The sequence below is a fragment of the Taudactylus pleione genome, unplaced genomic scaffold (genome assembly GCF_031769625.1).
Source record: "Taudactylus pleione unplaced genomic scaffold, aTauple2 ptg000286l, whole genome shotgun sequence".
NCBI classification, from domain to species: domain Eukaryota; kingdom Metazoa; phylum Chordata; class Amphibia; order Anura; family Myobatrachidae; genus Taudactylus; species Taudactylus pleione.
The window spans coordinates 835965-858078 of record NW_028284688.1 but is presented as its reverse complement, the minus strand read 5'-3'; the positions used below and the strand labels follow the sequence as shown (position 1 = coordinate 858078).

The 22114-nt window shown below is 41.5% G+C and overlaps 1 protein-coding gene across 1 annotated transcript in view; it reads left to right on the top strand.

The window, feature by feature from the left end:
* The window catches only part of PTH2R (parathyroid hormone 2 receptor), a 496129-nt gene that overhangs the window by 456209 nt on the left and 17806 nt on the right, over window positions 1-22114 (top strand). The window contains exon 9 of the mRNA XM_088482403.1: window positions 231-297. Coding sequence (XP_088338529.1) covers window positions 231-297 — 67 coding nt within the window. The remainder of the gene's footprint in view (window positions 1-230; window positions 298-22114) is intronic.

The window sequence follows — 22114 nt, the reverse complement described above, 5'->3', positions numbered from 1 at the left end:
CAAATAGCGACAATTTGCCGCAAGGGGGGCGAGTTTAAGTACGTGGTGCTGCCCTGCACTCTAGTCTGTCAGAGGGGGTTTTGCCGGCATAGGTGTTCGGCTTTTGGTGTCACCCTCTCGGAAGGTGACACCTTGTGCGGGCCGCATCCCGCTAGTGTCGTCACTGCCTCACCTTTACATACACTGAATTGTGGCTTCTAAAAACATATTTGCTTTTATTTATATTTTAGATGTTGGGAACTGAGCGCTGGAGAAATCAAATGGATTTACCAGGCACCTATATTAGCTGCTATTGGGGTGAGTTATTTTGATGAAATTGCATATTATAAAACGTTCGAGTACTGTACATTTCTGAGTTTCACAATTTTCTGATATTCTACCGTATATATATTTAATTAAGCGTTGATTGCAACATTGTGACCAAAATATACGCATGAAATACAACCCGTGCATGCTTCCTGGTGCATACTCAGTTGCACATATCTTATTCAAGATTTTGCTTTAAGCATACTGTATATTATAATTTTATTTATATAGCGCTTTTCTCTTAAAGGATTCAAAGTGCAGCCTCATGTTATTGGACTCATATTTAAGCAGCCTCATGCTGTATATGAATGTCCTCATTATCATCATCATCAATTATTAAATGAATCAGGCACTTAGTGTGGTCAGCATGGCGCTGTAATCCCTATGTATATTTGGCAACAAAAAAATGCGCTTCTCCCCATAAAAAAAAAACAGCCGATACTGATAGCACTGTGGGCCTCATTCCGAGTCGGTCGTATGGAAAAAGGGGCTGGATATTGAAATGATTCCCTCGCAAGTTGCGTCCCTAAGTTCGGATCGGTAGTTGGCCGACCAAGGGGAGGAAGCGGTCGATTGACAAAAAAATACGCCCCCTTCTCGTACGCATTGCACGTCATCTCCGGGCATATAAGGATTAATCGAGACCATCGGGAACCATCGGAACTGGTCGTAGAGCTTAAGGTTGACCATACCCTCTCTTAAGCTCTACGGTCATGTCAGTGTAAAAACCTCCCATGTCACATGTGCCATGACGCTACTTTGTTAATTATGCACTCCCATAAACCGCATGCACTCCCATAAAACGCCGTTCGCATAATGAGGCACGCCTGGTTTCGGATCTCCACTCCCCCGTTTTCAAGCACCTTCCCCTGTTACCACCCACAAACGCCTCCATCTGTCACTCAAACTACCGACCTGGCTGTGTTCAAGGAGAGAGAAATTTCTGATCGCAGCGGCTAGTTTGCGCACGCGCATTGCGAACTTTACGCATGCGCAGTATAGCGAACATCGGTGGCGTACGACCGTGCGGCCGCTTCGACCGACTCTGAATGAGGTCCTGTGTCTCTTCCCAATATCCTCGGTGCCAATTAAAGAATGGGGTATATGTAAAGTAATAAATTATAGCACTGTGTCTCTTCCCAATATCCTCGGTGCCAATTAAAGAATGGGGTATATGTAAAGTAATAAATTATAGCACTGTGTCTCTTCCCAATGTCCTCGGTGCCAATTAAAGAATGGGGTAAATGTAAAGTAATAAATTATAGCACTGTGTCTCTTCCCAATATCCTCGGTGCCAATTAAAGAATGGGGTATATGTAAAGTAATAAATTATAGCACTGTGTCTCTTCCCAATGTCCTCAGTGCCAATTAAAGAATGAGGTATATGTAAAGTAATAAATTATAGCACTGTGTCTCTTCCCAATATCCTCGGTGCCAATTAAAGAATGGGGTATATGTAAAGTAATAAATTGTAGCACTGTGTCTCTTCCCAATATCCTCGGTGCCAATTAAAGAATGGGGTATATGTAAAATAATAAATTATAGCACTGTGTCTCTTCCCAATATCCTCGGTGCCAATTAAAGAATGGGGTATATGTAAAGTAATAAATTATAGCACTGTGTCTCTTCCCAATATCCTCGGTGCCAAATTAAAGAATGGGGTATATGTAAAATAATACATTTTAGAATAACCTTATTCTGATTGGCTACTTGCATAACAATACTACACAGCATATAAATGAACAACACAGGGGGAGATATATCAAACCTTGGAGAGAGATAAAGTACCAACCAATCAGCTTCTATCTGTCATTTTACAAGCTGTGTTGTACATGCAAACAATAGGAAACCTTTACATTGTTTTACAGTACTGCTGGATATTTGCCCTTTGCTATCAATTAATATTCTTACTAGAAGTCGAACACAAAGATAAAACACTTACTGACGGTAAACACACACACACACACACACACAGGAGAAAATACCAAACAGGCTACTCGTGTTCTTCACATAAAACAACCCCCTTTCCCTTAGTGCAGCATAAGATCACCACCACTCTTTAGCCCCTGAACCTCTGCACAGAGCCCCTCATGCAGCAGCAGAAGGCAGGTCACACACTGCACAGTTAGGGAGCAGTACAATATTGGCTGCAGAACAGCAGAGAATGGAGGATCTATTCTTAAATTACAGTTAGGAATTAAGATAAATATCAGGTTACAAAATCTGAAAGCAAAACAGCAATGTTAAGATAGTTAATAAATCCAAGATGACAAACAAACCAAAGGTCAGGACTGGCATAGTGCAATTGAAGTCACAGACTAGTCCAAGGGCACTCAGAATAAATCACATTGAATGTACAGTAATGAGAATATGAAGGAGTTTGAATTAAATGGAAAACATATGCCAACCAGGAGGTTGATTTGGTCTCATGACCGCATGTAAGTTAAATTGCCAGATCACCTACCCAGCCACTAGCATTCACCAACACAGCTGCAGCAGCCACACATATCATATTCTCAGGGTCAGCAACAGAAATCTTGGGTCTCAGCACACTCATGTATTCAGCTACATACCCCACCCCACCTAGGTGCAGGCCAGTCAGCCATCAGCTCATCCCCTTGTGGCTCTCCAGCAGCATCCTCGTCTGTGTCCCTCCAGCCTCATCTTTGTCTGTGTCTCTCCAGCCTCATTCTTGCCCGTGTCTCTCCAGCATCATCCCTGCCTGTGTCTCTCCAGCCTCATCTTTGCCTCTGTGTCTCTCCAGCCTCATTCTTGCATGTGTCTCTCCAGTCTCATCCCTGCCTGTGTCTCTCCAGTCTCATCCCTGCCTGTTTCTTTCCAGCCTCATCCCTGCCTATGTCTCTCCAGCATCATCCCTGCCTGTGTCTCTCCAGTCTCATCCCTGCCTGTGTCTCTCCAGTCTCATCCCTGCCTGTTTCTTTCCAGCCTCATCCCTGCCTATGTCTCTGGAGCCTTAATCTAACCTGTGTTTCTCCAGCCTCATCCTTGCCTGTGTCTCTCCTGATTTACCCCCTGTATCTCTCAAGTACATACCCCACGTGTCTGAAGAGCACATTAGACTATCTATCAGCCCCATCTCTCTTATATCTCCAGCACATCCTCCTGTGTTTCTTCAACAGCATCTGCCCCACTGTCTCTGCATTCTCCAGCTCCCCTCCCCATGACACTCCAACCCCCCTCCCTGTGACTCTCCATCCCAGACTTACCTGCTGCCTGCTCCTCTCTGCAGCTCCTCTGCCATCCAGCAATGCAATGTCATGATGTCATGCATGCTGTAAAAGGAACTAAATAAACAACCTTATTGTAATGGCCATCAGGCATACCAATCACCCAAGGTTCCCTGTAATATTTTTGATCACTAATCTCACATTTAGCAAACTAAAAATGGCAATACATTTACTACATACACTCCAGTCAGAATCTCGGTGCTAGTATCCTGACCACGAGCATCCCAATGGTAAGTATTGGGATTATGGGGAGGGTTAGGGATATGAGCTAGGGTCAGGCACTAGAGGGAGGGTTAGGGTTAGACACTCAAGGGAGGGTTAGGTTTAGGCACTGGGGGAGGGTTAGGGTTAGGCACTAGGGGGGGAAAGGTTAGGTTTAGGCACTAGTCAGGGAGGTTATGGTGCGGGGAGGGAAGGTAAGGGGTAGGGTTAGGATTCTTACCTGACAAGTATCGGTAACCTAACCCTGTTTGGATGCAGGAATCTGGATTCTGACTGCCAGGATTCCAATTGCTGGCATCCCACTCCCAGCCCCATATATATATATAGCAATGGGAGAACACGGCGCCAAAAGATAATAAACACCCTATTTCAATAAAATAGGAAGAAGTCCTACTCCTTAAAACCAGTCGTATTCAAGTTATATATAGCTTTTCAAATATAAAAGGTATAGTGTATAGCACTCTCCTATAGTATCGGTGTCAGCTCAAACAGAAGAAGTACAGCAGTGGTGATCTGCTGTTAATAGATTTATGAAAACATTGAATCTGTTTAAAAGCGCCTACGTGCTAAACAAAGTGCTGTGCGTGCATAAATATTATTAATAAACTTCAAAAATAAATAATAATTAATAAATATTATTAATAAACTTCAAGAAGATCAGTATTAAATATTTGTGTTCTTTTAACCAATAAAGTGCAGAGTGCAAATGTGAAACAATTTCCTTAATAACACAAATAAAACAGTGGTACCATCTAGGAAAGTGCGAGTGAAAATAAAATAGTACTCTGACTATAATATACGTAAAATACACAAAATTTATTTTAAGACAAGAAACATAGTATAAAAATCAAACAATAAAAAATATAAGTTTTATGCAGAAATAAATGTGCTATACACAGCAAACACAAAGTTGTCACTGACCGGTATATGGGGGTATGCACAGATAAATAAATATTATAAAAAAGACATAACAATAAATATAGTTTAAAAAAGGAATCTGCGGCTTATCTGATAAGGATGGTAGTAAAGTTCATGAGAGGTAAGTGGAGCATCCAACGCGTTTCATCTGCTAATCAGACTTCTTCAAGGTCATTCCTTGAAGAAGTCTGATTGGCAGATGAAACGCGTTGGCTTTCAATTCCTGTATATACCAAAATTGAAGTTAAATAACTTGATTAAACTCTCAATCTTAGTGTGTGCAAAAAATATGAGAAGAGATTGAAAAATCAATACTTGACTCGTGAGAGTATAGATTATGTAATCAATCTCACACCTCAAATCACAAAAAGCGATCAAACCCAATTATTGAATTTATAAATATAAATAAGGTGAAGAGTATTTTAAGATAAACTGAATTCACAGTATATATAACAGAGAGTCAGATTGAATTTTACTGTTTATAGATGCATTCATTCATTCAGGCAAACATCTGTATGCATGTTGCAGATGAAAGAGTCAGTGCTGTACCTAATACTTCAAATGCAACAATGTAATCAGGCAATCATGGTTGTGAATATTGCAAGTAATGTTGCAGATATCAAGATAGTGACTGGCAGAAAATAGCAACAGTATCATAAAGTAGTTAATCGCTAATTTAGATTGTTTCTACAAGTGGTATTGCTGCTGTTTAATGATTCATTTGATCCTGGGTGTAATGATGTCACATGTTAGAAATAGACTATCAGGAATATTCACAGTTTAATAGATGATTTACCACAGTAGTGTTTCAATCCATATGCAAATATATAGATTGTAGCTGTTAGAAATATTCACACTTAGCTAGGGTTTTTATCAATGATGATGTCTCTGTCAGGATGCAAACTTGGGTATCGGGCTTTAAACATTATACCTCTTCTGTTGACAATCATTTAATGCTGTAATTCAGCTGGTTCTGATGGCTGAGTAATGTGCTAGTAGTTAAATAAGGAATCGGTTGTTATACCGGCTCTAAAGTATATTGAGCTGTCAGAGCCACTTTATATAATGCACATATAGTAAGTCAATACATTTTTATATTAATCACAATAGAGGGCATTGTGGACCCGCTGCCACGCCGACGCGCGTTTCACTGTCTGCAACAGCCTTGTCAAGGCTGAACCCGATTGTTCAGTTCGGCCGTGTATTTATTGTGGAATGGAGCTCCAATCAAGATAGTTGCCCATGTCACGTGGAGCCGCTAGCCAATGGAAGCTGGATGTAGCTGAGGTCATATGAACTGCTCCCACATGATGCAACATGTAAAACGAAAACATAAGTTAGAGTCACATGGTCGGAACTTCATCCAGTGAGAAGTAAGGTGTGTCAGTCTACTCGTAGTTCTGTAAAAGACATGTAGCAAAAACAATTTTGTTAAACAATACTAGCAAGAGGATAATATAGAGCTGCTACCAGTAATTTCTATACTAAGCAAACAACCTAGGGAGAAAATCAGACCTGTGATATGAATATATAGAAAATAGATATAAACCCCTCCAATCGGGGAACAGAATAATATAATTGGGGGAATTAATTATGAAAAAAGGGGGAGTGAATTGCACATGTATAATAAAAAAATATAGAGGGGAGTTGGTACTCCAATCAAAAAGAATACAGACTTCATGGAGAATGTTATGAGTGAAATAAAGGTGAGTAGCAGTGAGAGTGTAAGGAAAAAATATATTAAGTGACATCATGTGTCTGTGATCTCAAGCGGTAATCGAATAAAGTGATAGTGATCCTAGCTAGTGTAAATTAAATATAAAATATGAATATGAATTGAATTGAGTATAGATGTAGTGAAATTATCATTCTAATAGTCCTTTATTTGAATGCAGGGTAACTAGGCACACTAAGAGGCATCCAGACCTCTGGAATGAGGGGAGTGTGTTGTGATCTTACACATGTGTAAATTAGGAGGTTGACAATGAGTAATTTTAGGTATTGAAGGATCTTTATATAGGCACCGCGTGTTGAAATTTACATCCGCGGATTTGAATCTATCAAAGAACTTCTTTTAGACTTGAATCTTTCTCTTTCTCTCTTTTGGAGAAAAATTGTATTTAGAAAACAAAGTACAGTATGGTTGCATTCTTTTTTTTCTTTTATATGTATGGACCTTTGGCTTAAGAAACCTGAACAATAAGAAGACGACAAGAATTTGAAAGACATACGTATTTTATGTTTTGAATTACTGTATGTTTTTATACACTATAACCCTACAGTGGATCGCTAGGTTTTCAATTTATTTTTAAGTACTGTGTATGTCTATTTGTCCAGCTTAGATAACACTGGACAGAATTCTGAGCTGCTCCTCTCCAGCGCAAGATCCCACTCTTTGTTTATTTGTAACAAATTGTATCTAGTTTTATCAGTGAGATTACCCTGCTAGCCAGCTCCATGAATTGCTGATTCTAGTGGAGATGGTCAATTTAAGTTGTTCACAGGGCCAGATTTACTGCTAGACAACCTAGGTGGACGTCAAGGGCCAGGCAGGTGCCAAGGGGCCTGTGGCCGTGCCCACCCCATCCACTGAAATCCAGCCCTGCAAAGCTGCTCTCTTGTGGCTGTAGGTACGTCCTGTAGTGGCTGCAAGACTGCGCACCTCTGGCAGCAGCCTGCATGCCCCGTACTGGCTGCCACTGCATACTGCACTGACTGACATGTGCTGCCATTGCAGAGCACCAAGCGCATGATCAGTCAGTCCTTTGTGATGTATGTTATCAAGCAGAAGCCGCAACTGTGTTATGTCTAGAGGCTGAGTCAGTGCTCCTCCTCCTTATTTGCAGCCAATGGCAGGGATTGGGTGGTATCTGGAGACAGACAGGAGGGCTGAGTTTTTTTTCTTCCCACTGATGCAAACCCAGTCCTACTGTCTGTCTCCAGATATAAAAGGACAGTGAGGAGCAACTCAGTTGTTGGCTATTTTAAGAATAGATCGCTGCACAGGTGCATTACATTGGCCTGGGTTTGGGATCATCCCCACTCTTCCTGCCTGCAGTGAACTTCCTGAGCTCCAGAAATAGTTAGTACTTTGGTGGACTTTTTTTCCCAAAAGCATTGGCTGTAGGTGGTTACAGTAGGTTATAATATTTAGAAATAATGTTGTTAGATTTAGTACATAGGTGTCCCATCTCCAAATGCATTTTACATTGTCTCTTTTTTTTATTAATTAGCATTCAACTATTAAACAAAAATAATTTATTGTTCCTTAATTTAATAGTTACATACTAATGCCCCCCTTCCCCCCCGCCTAAACTTAATCTAGCAACAGGACTAGTATTTTCTGTATTGTTCTTGAATTTAATCGTTGCATTATAATGCCCCCCCTACACATAAACCTAGCAGCTGAACTAGTGTGTTTCATTGTCGAAAAATAGCACTATTCCTGCTGCTAGATTAGGTTTATGGAGGGGGAGGAAGGACATTAGAATCCAACTATTAATGCTGCTAGATCAGACTTAGGCAATATGTTGGTCTTCAGCTGCTATGGAAGTACAAGTCGCTCCATTGTATGGAATGACATGCTGGGACTTGTAGTTTCACAACAGCTGGAGATCAAGAGGTTTCTCTGTGTGATCTAGCCAGGCTGCTGTGTCTCAAGGGAGGTCATTTAGGTCCTAGTTTGTAGAAGGTGTTTGTGGCTTTCAGTGAATCAAGAGTCTGATATTTGAATTTGCTGTATCAGGTCGACAGAGCAATAATTTCTCCCTATCCACCGCTCTCCTTCCAGCGCTTACATTCTTCTATAAAGTAGGTGCAACTGTGTGGACAATGTGTAAGGGGAATTACTGTGTGACATGTGTAATGGGCACTGCTGTGTGGCATGTGTATCAGGGGAACTACTACTGTGTATCATTATGTGCCATAAGAGGCACTACTGTGTGGCATAATGTGCATAGGGGGCACTACTTTGTGGCATAACGTGCATAAGGGGCACTACTGTGTGGCATAATGTCTATAAGGGATACTATTGTGTTTCATAATGTTAATAACCAACTATACTGTGTTGGGTAATGTGTATAAGGGAAACTACTGTGTGGCATAATTTTAATTGGTGCTATTGTGTGGCCATGCCCCTTGTCGGTTCACCATTGTGGCCTACTAGCACCTTGTTTGCTGCTGTAGCAACCAATTCTAAGATCCACCTGCAGTGCCTTTACAAAGATCCTTCAATACCTAAAATTACTAATTGTCAACCTCCTAATTTACACATGAATAAGATCACAACACTCTCCCCTCATTCCAGAGTTCTGGATGCCTCTTTGTGTACCTAGTTACCCTGCATTCATATAAGCGGATGCCCAACAACTCAAGGCTTTGTGTTGGCCTCATATTTAGTACAGTGTTTATTGGGGCATGGAGATAACCCAAGCTTATTATATAAATTTACTGTTATAACACAAATCTTGAATGTTCTCTTGGTAGCAGATTCGAACATCACTTCTGGAGTTGTAAGACTATCTACAGTTCTTCTGGTGTACCTGGTGGTGTAAGAGGGCCACCATGACTCTTCTCTCATCCTGCAGTGCACTCTCACTCACTGGACTTCTCTGTTGATTAACCAGGGGCTGAGTATTCCTCATAGTGGTCTTGAGTCTTTTGTAGGCTCTGTCTGGAAAGAGTAATGGTTATAGCAGATTAACTGAAGCTTCTCAAACAGACAAGTGGTGGTTTTGTTCTTCGCAACCAATCAGATTATGTCTATAATTTCTAGACTGCAATAGAGAAATGATAGCTACAATCAGATTGGTTGCCATGGGAAACACCACCATTTTTAATTTTTAAAAGCTTCTGTATATCTACTCCTATGAGTGCAAAGGGGCCTGAAATACCAGTGGTCTTTAAAGTACTATTTACTCCACTACTTATCTGGGTTTACCCAGCCTACTGGACAGTAAACATCTGACATTAGACTGGAACCCTTATTCCTACCCACAGCTGGACTACTTACTTCTCCAACCTTAAATTACCTTCTTACTTTCAACCTTTGGTAAGTGACTGTCAGTGTGTTCTTCTTTAGTTTTTATATTTTAGTTTTTGCCAGTACCTCTCAGAGCTAGTCTTCTACACTTTTTGTAGAAACACCCCCAAACCCTTTAGAGTCTGAAATCTTACCTGCAATTAACCCTTTAACCACAAGGGGGAGCCATTTCATTTTCAACTATCTTTTGCCCAACTCAAAATCTGTGAAGGCTCTCATCTGCCTATGCCTTTTAGTGCTCATAAGGAGGAGGTCTGTCTTATGGGCGTGTTATTGGAGTGCCATACAGTAGGTGTGTCCATGAAAGTGGTCACATACACAGATGTTCAAGCATTCACAGAAGAGGCCATATATGGACAGAGAAATTTCACCAGCCATAGAGCTGGTGCAACTTTCGATGGTGCACTGCTGGTGGCATCTATGGAAGTACCAATCAGTGTTACAGCACCTATGGATGCTGACAGTTGGCGTTTCAATCCTTGTACATTGTGACACATGAATGTACACAAGGGAAGGGTTTTGTATCTGCATTCGATTAAAGTTGCAGATGAGTGATGGCCAATAGACACTTCTGCTAAGTATTCTAATTGCATTTAGTTGCAAATATAAATTGGAACATTTCACCAGTAATATTCATAGTCTAATGAGCTTGGGTGTTCTTTTCACTGTAAGGCCTAGTACCAAGTGGTTTGAGATTAGGATTATTTAATGTTAGTGAATGTACAGATCAGAGGAATTTGGGAACAGGAAACACTTGTAACAGTAATAGTGACTATGGTGTATGTTCAACTTAAAGCATATTTTCAACCTTACCTGTATTTATGTACTGTAACTACTGTATGTAACTAATGTAGTTGTACAGAAACATTGTGACAATGTGAAACGAGCCTACTGTAAGGAGTATATTTACTGATGTGCAAGTTTTTAGAAGTGGAGATGTTGCCCATAGCAACCAATCAGATTCTACTTAACATTTATCTAGCACCTTCTAGAAGATAATGGATAGAATCTAATTGGTTGCTATGGGCAACATCTCTACTTCTATAAACCCGCACTTTAGTAAGTATACCTCTAAGAATGTTTATCACAAGTCTAATTCAAAAGTACATGTTAAATATTGTAACTGTTTTTACTAAAAATGCAATGGGTCTATATGGCTAATAAATAGAAGGTAATTTCCACCACTGACTTTAGTGCATATAAATGTGACTTTACATCAATGCCTGAAATATGCATAAATAATACCCTGACTGACCAGGACTTTGTCTAATGAACAATCTCCTTCTTTACCCGCCTTACATGAGCTGTCCGCACAAGAAAAGGAAAAAACAGAATGAGTCTCACTTATATGCAATCTTGGAACAAGTGAGAGGGTATATGTACTATAGGTCAATATTGGGGTTTTGTATTCGATTTTCAGTCGATTTTGCAAATCAGGGATTTACTAAAGGCAAAACCATTATAAAATTGACTATAAAACTAAATATCAACCAAAATTGACCATAGACCAAATAATGATACTTTACCATAGACCACTAGATGATCCCTTCATTTACTAAAAGGCAGATGGAAGATAAACTAAAAATGTACTTCAAATCCGACTTTAAAAGCACCCAGACAATACACCTGCCTAAGTGAATGAATGTGTAATAAAGATTTACAATATTCCCTGTGTGTACTGTGGTTTGTTTCATATTTTTTTCATAGTGGGGGTACAGGTGCCACCATCCTGCTGGCACTTGTAGTTCTAGAAGTGCCAAAGGGCTGGTTTGCTGGTAGCTGTAGGCCCACTGTAAAAAACAATATTACTGTTTAATTTAACCCATTACTGCGGCATCCATTGCCATCGGGAATGCAGGGCTTTCACCCCAGAGTTGGTTTATGCTCGGGAGTGGGTACCCTTTTTTTAAGGGGTTCCATACTTTATGAGGATTGCCAGCCCTGGAATGACCAGTTTGGGGCTGGTGAATGCTTTGGCAGGAGGACCCCACGCTGGTTGGTTCAGCCTGGTGCTAGTTAATGGAAGATATGAGGAACCCCATGCATTTTTTCCACCAATTTTCCATGACCAGACCAGGTTAAATGGTCCAAGGCTTATTATGGATTTATGGGGGGCCCCACGCCATTTTTTTTTATATTTTTAACACTTTAGCTTATTTTAACCCTAAAAAGCCTGCACAGATCATAGTGATCATAGTGATCTGTGGGCCTGATTCAGAGCCGAACGCTCTGACCAGAGCGCTCGCTCTGAATCAGTGCCCTCCTCCATGAAAATGACCACCCACAGCATATGCGAGCATCCATGATGATGGTCGTGATGGTCTTGACCATCGCGACCATCGGACTTGTGACGGAGACCCTGCGGTAGGGTCTCGCTGCCGCAAGCCCTGGAGTGATTTTGGCTCTATCAGAGCCAAAATCACTCCCACTGACATCACTAGTGATGTCAGTGGGGCCGGCCTCAGACGTAGGTGTGATGTCAGTGGGGCCGGCTTCAGACGTAGGCGTTCCCATGGGAATGCCTCCGTCTGGCAGGCACGCACACGGCATGCCCACCAAAGGGGGCGTGCTGTCAATCAACATCGACAGCACGCCCCCTTTGGTGTGAGACCCGGAGCGATGGAGATCCCGTTGCTCGCCGGGTCTGGTGCATGTGCACGACGGAGCTCCCTCCGTCGTGCGCATGCGCAGTGGGGGAACATCGACCCGCTAGCGAGCGTCCTGCGCTGTGCTTGTTTTTTTCGAAGATGTGTTTAGATTTGATTTTTACATTCTATTAGACTCTATTTGCAATCTGTTTTGAACAGAAAGTTCAAAACTGAATGCATTGATTTACTCCTGCCAAAACTGACTCACATCAATCAAAATCAAATTTGAATATTAGTAAATTAGCTATTTTGGCAGAGCATTAGAAAATCGATTTTGAGCCGATTTTAGTCTATTTAAAGCACATAAATATCAAGTCAAAAATTGACCTTTAGTAAATATACCCCCCATTATGTTTTTATTATTTTCTTTTCTTTTTTCATTTTAATTGATTCTCATTTTTAAGTGTTTGTATTTATTATTTGCCAACAGCCTAGTTTAATATATTTTAGATTGTTTTAATAAATAAGTCATTGCCTGTTATAGGAACTGATAAGTTCCAAGATATAACAAAAAAAAAACCTAATAGTTCGCAGTACCTCAATATATGAGCTCAGTCTAAACCTGATTATAAAATGTAAATAAACATATGAATAATGCGTAAATTCTAAAAAGTATTGTTTATTACCAGTAAAAAAGGACCATATTAAAATTAAAAAAATATAAAATATAACATATGCTAAATAAATAACAACATAGACATCATCATTTATATATTATATCACACTGCTAATCTATATTATGTTTAATATATTGTTACTGCTAATCACTGTGATCCCTTGGCACATAATAAATATAAATAAATATAATAGACTTAATGTTTTGTCTAAGTGCGCAGCTGTTCAAACTTAAATAGACATGAATCAAACTAATTACTATGCAGTCTGGCAATCATGTAGCTATTTAATATCAAGTCAAGACAGAAAGATCGTAATCCTCCACAGTTTGAGAATAAAGTCACATATTAGTTCCGACATTAGATCATAGTGCAGCCAGGTAACAGTGTAGATAGGTGTATCAACGGAGCATCCCAACTAACGTGTTTCATCATGTATAGACATAAAATAGAGAGAAGTAGATATACAATAGGGTGCTTCACAAAAATGAATAATTATAGCCTACAGTTAATAAAATTGATACATTCCTTTTGTGGTTGTAGAAATCTTGTGCTGTAGTTTAAGAGTTCACATATGTATCTTCTCCTCGTTATGGACGATATGGCATATTAAAAAATAAGAAACTACTGTATCAGTCACCAGTACTCTTCTATATAGAATTTGGAAATTGGAAACAGGGTGTGTGGAATAGAGTGTGTAGAGCACCCCTCCACATAAACAGTGTGTACCCCACTCACAGAAAAGAGTGACTATTGATTCCTCAAAAGGTATCTTTTATCTCTCCAATCACCCAAAAGCGTGGTTCACCAATAGTATGATCTGCATACCATAACTCACTTCTAATGATAAGAACAGAAACTTCAAAAGGTATCTTTGCATGCAACAATGGCGTACCTCAACTCACTCTAACAACAGGCAGAGTCCTCACATCAAGGTTTCTTTTCCTAGTATGGAATATTTGCACTTTCTGTCCTCAAATTATAATGTAGACTCCAAAAAAATATATCTCTAGACATCAAGGATAAAAAAATCCAATAAAGTATATATTTATTCAAAAAAGAAAACAACAGCGTCCAATCACATAAAAAAATACAGAACAAACAAACATACATCAGTCTCTTTTTTCAGCAGCAAGACTGTTTGGCTAAAAAATTTTTGGACATCCGATTTAAAAATACATGCAAGAAAAAATTATTTCATCCTTATGGAAAGTACAGTTCAAGCTCTTGTCCACATACCATCAGTAGGTTGAATGCATAAAAATACGGTCACATGAATCCTTCAAGTCAACGCGCATTCGGCTGAACCTGGAGCCTTTGTCAAGACATATGGATAATGTAACCTGATAAATAATTTATACTCCCCGCCTCCTATCGGTATAGGGGATAAATCAAGACAATTACTGACAGTTGTGAAGAAAACCTCCTACCACTGAGTATACACACACCTGTCTGACCTCGCATATCCTCCTCACAGGGATTGGTTACACCGGGGCCCCTATAGTAACTGCATCGTCTGAAACCGGAAGTATGTATCTAAAAACCCAGTGGCGCATCATCTTGAACTGACTGCATCTCTGAAGATAGAGAACAAACATGTGTTCCCTGTGCCGCCCCATGTGGTGTCCGCGTCATCCAGGCCCGGAAACATACATCCAGAAACCTGGCAGCGCGGCACCCAAAGCTGTCCGCATCTCAGAATACTGATGGCGGAAGTCAATTTCCTATTTCAGCACACATCGAGGCGGAGCTAGCAGGCAGTAATCTGTCAACCAACTGGATAACTACTTTGTTGTCCTGGTAACCTGACGCTATGGCATGTAGTCATAATAACCTGACCTAACACGTGACCTACTACAAACCTCTATAATGGGAATTTTCAAGCACAACAACATGTATACAAATATGATATACATACATAAATATAAAAACGTAAAAGCAGAATACATATGTAGATTAAAGATTAAGTTTAAACCAATGGAGTCTTCATACGTAATTCATTCTTGAATAGCAATCAATGTTTACAAGGATTGGAGACTTGTCTTTTTACACATATATATTCATCTTGTTATAGTCCATAGAAAGCAGAAAGAATCCCAGGCTTTATCACTACAAGAGACATATTAGAATCAGCTCTGCATATTTTAAGACAGTGATTGTGATGTCAACTAATCATACATTGTTTGTTCATAAAAATGCAGTAATCATGATGTCAATATTTCATAAGAACCATTTGAGTTCAAAATCTTTATTTAGCCCTATTGGCACCAAGGTTTTTAGGGTGTAAATAAGATTCATCTCAGTTTTCGCTAGAATGGTGGCCACATCCTTTGATCTTAAATTAGGTCTTATGGTCCTAAGTCCATAAAAACCTGCTACGCCGCTTAAAGAGCACCCATGAACTTCTTTAAAGTGCAAGGAGAGGGCATGAGTCTCTAGGCTCTTTTTTATATTCCGTAGGTGCTCCGACACCCTTATTTTTAGGGGCCTTGATGTTCTTCCAATGTAAACTTTATCACAATGGCATTTAATGGCGTATACTACATTTTTGCTTTGACACGTTATGAAATCTTTAATTTGAAAATCATTTCCATTAATGTGGATGTTTTCAATTTATGATTTCCTTCGCTCTTAATACTTCTACAAACCTGACACCCCCCACATCTATAAAAACCCTTGGAGACAATAGTAGTTGGTCCCTTACATGATGGAAGAGCACTGGAAACCAACTTGGATTTTAAATTAGGGGCCTTTCTGTATATACATACAGGTTTATTTGGAATCATTGCACCTAAAATGGGATCCTTTTTTAATAGCCCCCAATGCATTTGTAAGATCCTCTCTACCGATTTATATTTATCCGAAAATTCTGTAATGAAGGCCCATTGAAATTTATCTCCTACTCTCTCTGATGTTTTTGCCAGGTTATCCCTAAGAAGATCTCTTCGTTCAAAGTTTTTAACTTTGTTTAGGGCTTTACTGATGCTCGCTTCTTCATAGCCACATGCCCTAAATCTATTGTTCATATTATCTGCCTGGGAAGAAAACACTTGTGGTTCTGAGCAATTTCTTTTTAGTATGGTTAGTTGGCCTGCCGGTATCGCATCCAGCCAGTTTTTATGATGACAACTGGTTCTGTTTATGTATGCACCTGAATCTGTTGGCTTCGTATACGTTTTAGTGTGTAAACGTCCCACTTCAATATATAAGGATATATCTAGAAAGTTTAAGCTTACATCACGTTTCATCATGTGTCTTGTGACTCTTTCAAAAAACGTTGAAAAATGGCGAATAGGTATCAAACATAAACATATAACATGAAAAAACACATACATTTTAAAATAGCACCATAACCAATAGTTTGCTCATAAATATCTGTTATACAAATATAATTAGTTGAGGCATGCCTCATATAACTGGGAATAAAGAAGTGTGCTTAATACCAGGTACAAAAGATAAATGGAATAATATAGCTAAAAGGAAGGAATAGACTGTGTATTTACTGTACACACACTGGGGTCTGCTTTTCCCAGTCCTGTAAAGCTTCTGACTGGGAATGAGAGTCCCATGCAATGGCACAGTGAATAAACAATATTCCTGTTTGTGCTGCCAGCACTGGACTCTGGGCTACACCCTGTTGCAAAGCATTGCAGGATATCAGCCACAGTCGCAGCTGGTGCGAGAACAGGGGAAGCAAATGAGGTACCTGTAGGTGAATAGCACAAAGTTTCCCAGTGGGACAATGGTCAATGGTGCAGGGGTCCTCTGTGCGTACAGGGGTACCCTCGAGCGGTGCTGACGTGCGTTTCGCCAGGGGCTATGTCAAGGAAGCTCAACGTGTGTTCCGTTGGCCGGATGTAAATACCCTCAGGTAAGTAAGGCCCCCAGGGGGGCCCCGCACCGCACACTCTGCACCCATATTAGTTTAAATTTACCTGTCTGTGGTCCTGTGTCTGGTGTCAGCGCTGCTCAGAACACCGGAAAATGGCAGCCGCGGTCATGTTTCCAGCGTTCTGCGTATGTGCAGTAGACTCCGGGCGCACTCTTGTGCCCGGAGTCTGCTAATGCTCCGGTGGTTGGCCAGCTGCGTCAGTCAGCTGCCAGCCACCGGGGAGAGAGGAGGGGGCCCCACACCGGGAGTGCACACGGGCCCCTTCCTCTCTTAAGACGCCCCTGGGTGTGCGCCTGTACATAGGAGTTATTTTCTTCTTCCCCACTCAAAACATGGTATTGTATAATTGTGACTTCAGCAGTACAATTTATATATTTTTCCCTGATATTTCCTATTCAACATTTTGGAGTCTTATATATACAGTATATGGTTGTGTTGGAGCATTGCATGACAATACAAATGTAAGTGATGTGAACAAAAATAGGTGGAAGTGTGCGCAGCCACACAATGCACAAGGTCATAGAGGGACCTTGCACCGAACTGAAGTTTCCCCTTTGTGTTTTCACCTGCTTGCAGTTAATAGGATTGTAAAGAACTCGAGGGAAAGACCATGTACATTGCAAACATTCTCTTCAATTGTTATTTACAAGGTTCCCTTTAATGTAATAGAATTTTCATAACTCCTTCCTCAAGAAATAAGTCACCAAATATTCAGATAATAGTTATACATTGGGTTTAGATGTGATCATATATATACTATATGTATTCACTAGTTCAGGGTCAATGTCTATCTTAGTGGTACATACCTGTTTAATAGATGTCAGGGGGATTAGAATGAACCGAACCAATTTGTTTGGGTACATCTGTCTGCCAGCATTGCCCAGAGAATAGGAACGTTGCTCCCCAGCGCCAGGTCTTGGCATCCCTGGATATAATCTGCAGACGTGCAGCACTACCAGCGTCTGCATCTATCTTCTGTTCTCCCAGCCTTTGGGGAAAAAAGAAATGTCAGAACCTAGCAAGCTTGCTGAAGTTATAACTTAAAGTCTAGCTCTCATGCATGAATGTGGGTCTCCCTGACTATGACATTGGCTGCCTTGTACCCTGCATCCACTCTTGCTTACACTCTTCTGGACTGTCCCCTGCAAGTGTATCAGACCTTGGTCCATGGTTACGCTATGCTCCTGCTTACACTCTTCTTGACTGTCACCTGCAAGTGTATCAGACCTTTGTCCATTGTTACGCTATGCTCATGCTTACACTCTTCAGTACTGTCCCCTGCAAGTGTATCAGACCTTGGTCCATGGTTACACTATGCTCATGCTTATACTCTTCTGTACTGTCCCCGGCAAGTGTATCAGACCTTGGTCCATGGTTAAGCTATGCTCCTGCTTACACTCTTCTGGACCATCGCCTGCAAGTGTATCAGACCTTGGTCCATGGTTACACTATGATCCTGCTTACACTCTTCTGTACTGTCCCCTGCAAGTGGTCCATGGTTACACTATGTATCTGCTTACACTCTTCTGGACCGTCCCCTGTAAGTGTATCAGACCTTGGTCCATGGTTATGCTATGTTCCTGCTTACACTATTCTGTACCGTCCCCTGCAAGTGTATCAGACCTTGGTCCATGGTTACGCTATGCTCCTGCTTACACTCTTCTGTACCATCCCCTGCAAGTGTATCAGACCTTGGTCCATGGTTATGCTATGCTCCTTATTACACTCTTCTGCACCGTACCCTGCAAGTGTATAAGACCTTGGTCCATGGTTACGCTATGCTCCTGCTTAAACTCTTCTGGACCGTCCCCTGCAAGTGTATCAGACCTTGGTCCATGGTTATGCTATTCTCCTGCTTACAATCTTCTGTACCGTCCCCTGCAAGTGTATCACACTTCGGTCCATGGTTATGCTATGCTCCTGCTTAAACTCTTCTGGACTGTCCCCTGCAAGTGTATCACACCTCGGTCCATGGTTATGCTATGCTCCTGCTTACACTCTTCTGGACCGTCCCCTATAAGTGTATCAGACCTCGGTCCATGGTTACGCTATGCTCCTGCTTACACTCTTCTGAACTGTCCCCTGCAAGTGTATCAGATATTGGTCCATGGTTACGCTATGCTCCTGCTTACACTTTTCTGTACTGTCCCTTGAAAGTGTTTCAGACCTTGGTCCATGGTTATGCTATGCTCCTGCTTACACTCTTCTGTACTGTCCCTGCAAGTGTATCAGACCTTGGTCCATGGTTACGCTATGCTCCTGCTTACACTCTTCTGTACCGACCCCTGCAAGTGTGTCAGACCTTGGTCCATGATTACTCTATGCTACTGCTTACACTCTTCTGGACAGTCTCCTGCAAATGTATCAGACCTTGGTCCATGGTTACGCTATGCTCCTGCTTACACTCTTCTGTACTGTCCCCTGCAAGTGTATTAGACCTTGGTCCATGGTTACACTATGCTCTTGATTACACTCTTCTTTACTGTCCCCTGCAAGTGTATCAGACCTTGGTCCATGGTTACACTATGCTCCTGCTTACACTCTTCTGTAACTTCCCTGTAAGTGTATCAGACCTTGGTCCATGGTTACGCTATGCTCCTGCTTACACTCTTCTGGACCGTCCCCTGTAAGTTTATCAGACCTTGGTCCATGGTTACGCTATGCTCCTGCTTACACTCTTCTGGACCGTCCCCTGTAAGTGTATCAGACCTTGGTCCATGGTTATGCTATGCTCCTGCTTACACTCTTCTGTACCGTCCCCTGCAAGTGTGTCAGACCTTGCTCCAGGGTTACTCAATGCTACTGTTTACTTTCTTCTGCACCGTCTCCTGCAAGTGTATCAGACCTTTTTCCATGGTTATGCTATGCTCCTGCTTACGCTCTTCTGTACCATCCCATGCAAGTGTATCAGACCTTGGTCCATGGTTACGCTATGCTCCTGCTTACACTCTTCTATACCGTCCCCTGCAAGTGTATCAGACCTTGGTCCATGGTTACACTATGGTCCAGATTACACTCTTAAGTACCATCCCCTGCAAGTGTATAAGACCTTGGTCCATGGCTACGCTATGCCGCAGCTTACACTCATCTGGACCGTCCCCTGCAAGTGTATCAGACCTTGGTCCATGGTTATGCTATGCTCCTGCTTACACTCTTCTGTACCGTCCCCTGCAAATGTACCAGACCTCGGTCCATGGTTATGCTATGCTCCTGCTTACACTTTCCTGGTCCGTCCCCTGCAAGTGTATCAGACCTTGGTACATGGTTATGCTATGCTCCTGGTTACACTCTTCTGTACCGTCCCCTGCAAGGGTATCAGATCTTGGTCCATGGTTAAGCTATGCTCCTACTTACACTCTTCTGGACCATCCCCTGCAAGGGTATCAGACCTTGGTCCATGGTTACGCTATGCTCCTACTTACACTCTTCTATACAGTCCCCTGCAAGTGTATCAGACCTTGGTCCATGGTTACACTATGCTCCTGCTTACACTCTTCTGGACCATCCCCTGCAAGTGTATCAGACCTTGGTCCATGGTTACGCTATGCTCCTGCTTACACTCTTCTGGACCATCCCCTGCAAGTGTATCAGACCTTGGTCCATGGTTATGCTATGCCAATGCTTACACTCTTCTGTACCATCCCCTGTAAATGTATCAGACCATTGTCTGTGGTTTCGCTATGCTCCTGCTTACACTCTTCTGTACCATCCCCTGCAAGTGTATCAGACCTTGGTCCATGGTTACGCTATGCTCATGCTTACACTCTTCTGTACCATCCCCTGCAAGTGTATCAGACCTTGGTCCATGGTTACGCTATGCTCCTTGTTACACTCTTCTGGACCGTCCCCTGCAAGTGCATCAGACCTTGGTCCATGGTTAAGCTATGCTCCTGCTTACACTCTTCTGTACCTTCCCCTGTAAGTTTATCAGATCTTGGTTCATGGGTATGCTATGCCCCTGCTTACACTCTTCTGTAATGTCCCCTGCAAGTGTGTCAGACCTCGGTCCATGGTTACGCTATGCTCCTGGTTACACTCTTCTGTACTGTCACCTGTAAGTGTATCAGACCTTGGTCCATGGTTACGCTTTGCTCCTATTTACACTCTTCTGTACCATCCTCTGTAAGTGTATCAGACCTTGGTCCATGGTTACGCTATGCTCCTGCTTACACTCTTCTGTACTTTCCCCTGTAAGTGTATCAGACCTTGGTCCATGGTTACACTATGCTCCTATTTAAACTCTTCTGTACCGTCCCCTGCAAGTGTATCAGACCTTGGTCCATGGTTACGCTATGCTCCTGCATACACTCTTCTGTACCATCCTCTGTAAGTGTATCAGACCTTGGTCCATGTTTACGCTATGCTTCTGCTTACACTCTTCTGTACCAACCTCTGTAAGTGTATCAGACCTTGGTCCATGGTTACGCTATGCTCCTGCTTACACTCTTCTGTACCAACCTCTGTAAGTGTATCAGACCTTGGTCCATGGTTACGCTATGCTCCTGCTTACACTCTTCTGTACCATCCTCTGCAAGTATATCAGATCTCGGTTCATGGTTACGCTATGCTCCTGCTTACACTCTTCTGTACCGTCCCCTGCAAATATTGCCCACAGGTGTAACAGCCCCTGTACTATATTGTTCCTATGCTCATCACACCCCAGTGTGCTCACAAGTATATTGACTTCTGCTTATCTGTGCATCCACCATTCATTAAAATGTTTAAAAAAAATACACATTGTATTAAAAAATTTTTTTAACCGTAATATAAAATTCCCTACACGTTTCTTCTTTTTATAATGTTTTGTCCACCTAGTTCCAAATGGGGTTCCTCTTCAGGCCAAGTAGCATCCCCAAGCCTCATTTATAATTAAGGGCCAGATCCTATTAGATGCGAAAAGCCGTAATCAGTGAAAAATGTTCGCTCTTTAGCGCTTTTCGCCTGTTTGCGTCTTATCTCCAAATTCAATTGCAGGACATTTTCGCCTAAGCAGAAACTCAACGCACTGAAACAGGTGGATAAGTTTCTCCAATGAATGGCAGGCGGACAAAAGTGCAAAATCTCTATTTTGGGGTGTAAATGCGGTTAATTGATTCAGAGCCCTTTGGACCCCATTCCCCCACCCCAAAGGTAAAATCAACCAAAAAACCTCAGAACACCCCAAAAAAAGACATGTTATTTTTGGGGTGAAAATGAAAAAAGTGAGTGGACAAGGATAAAAACTT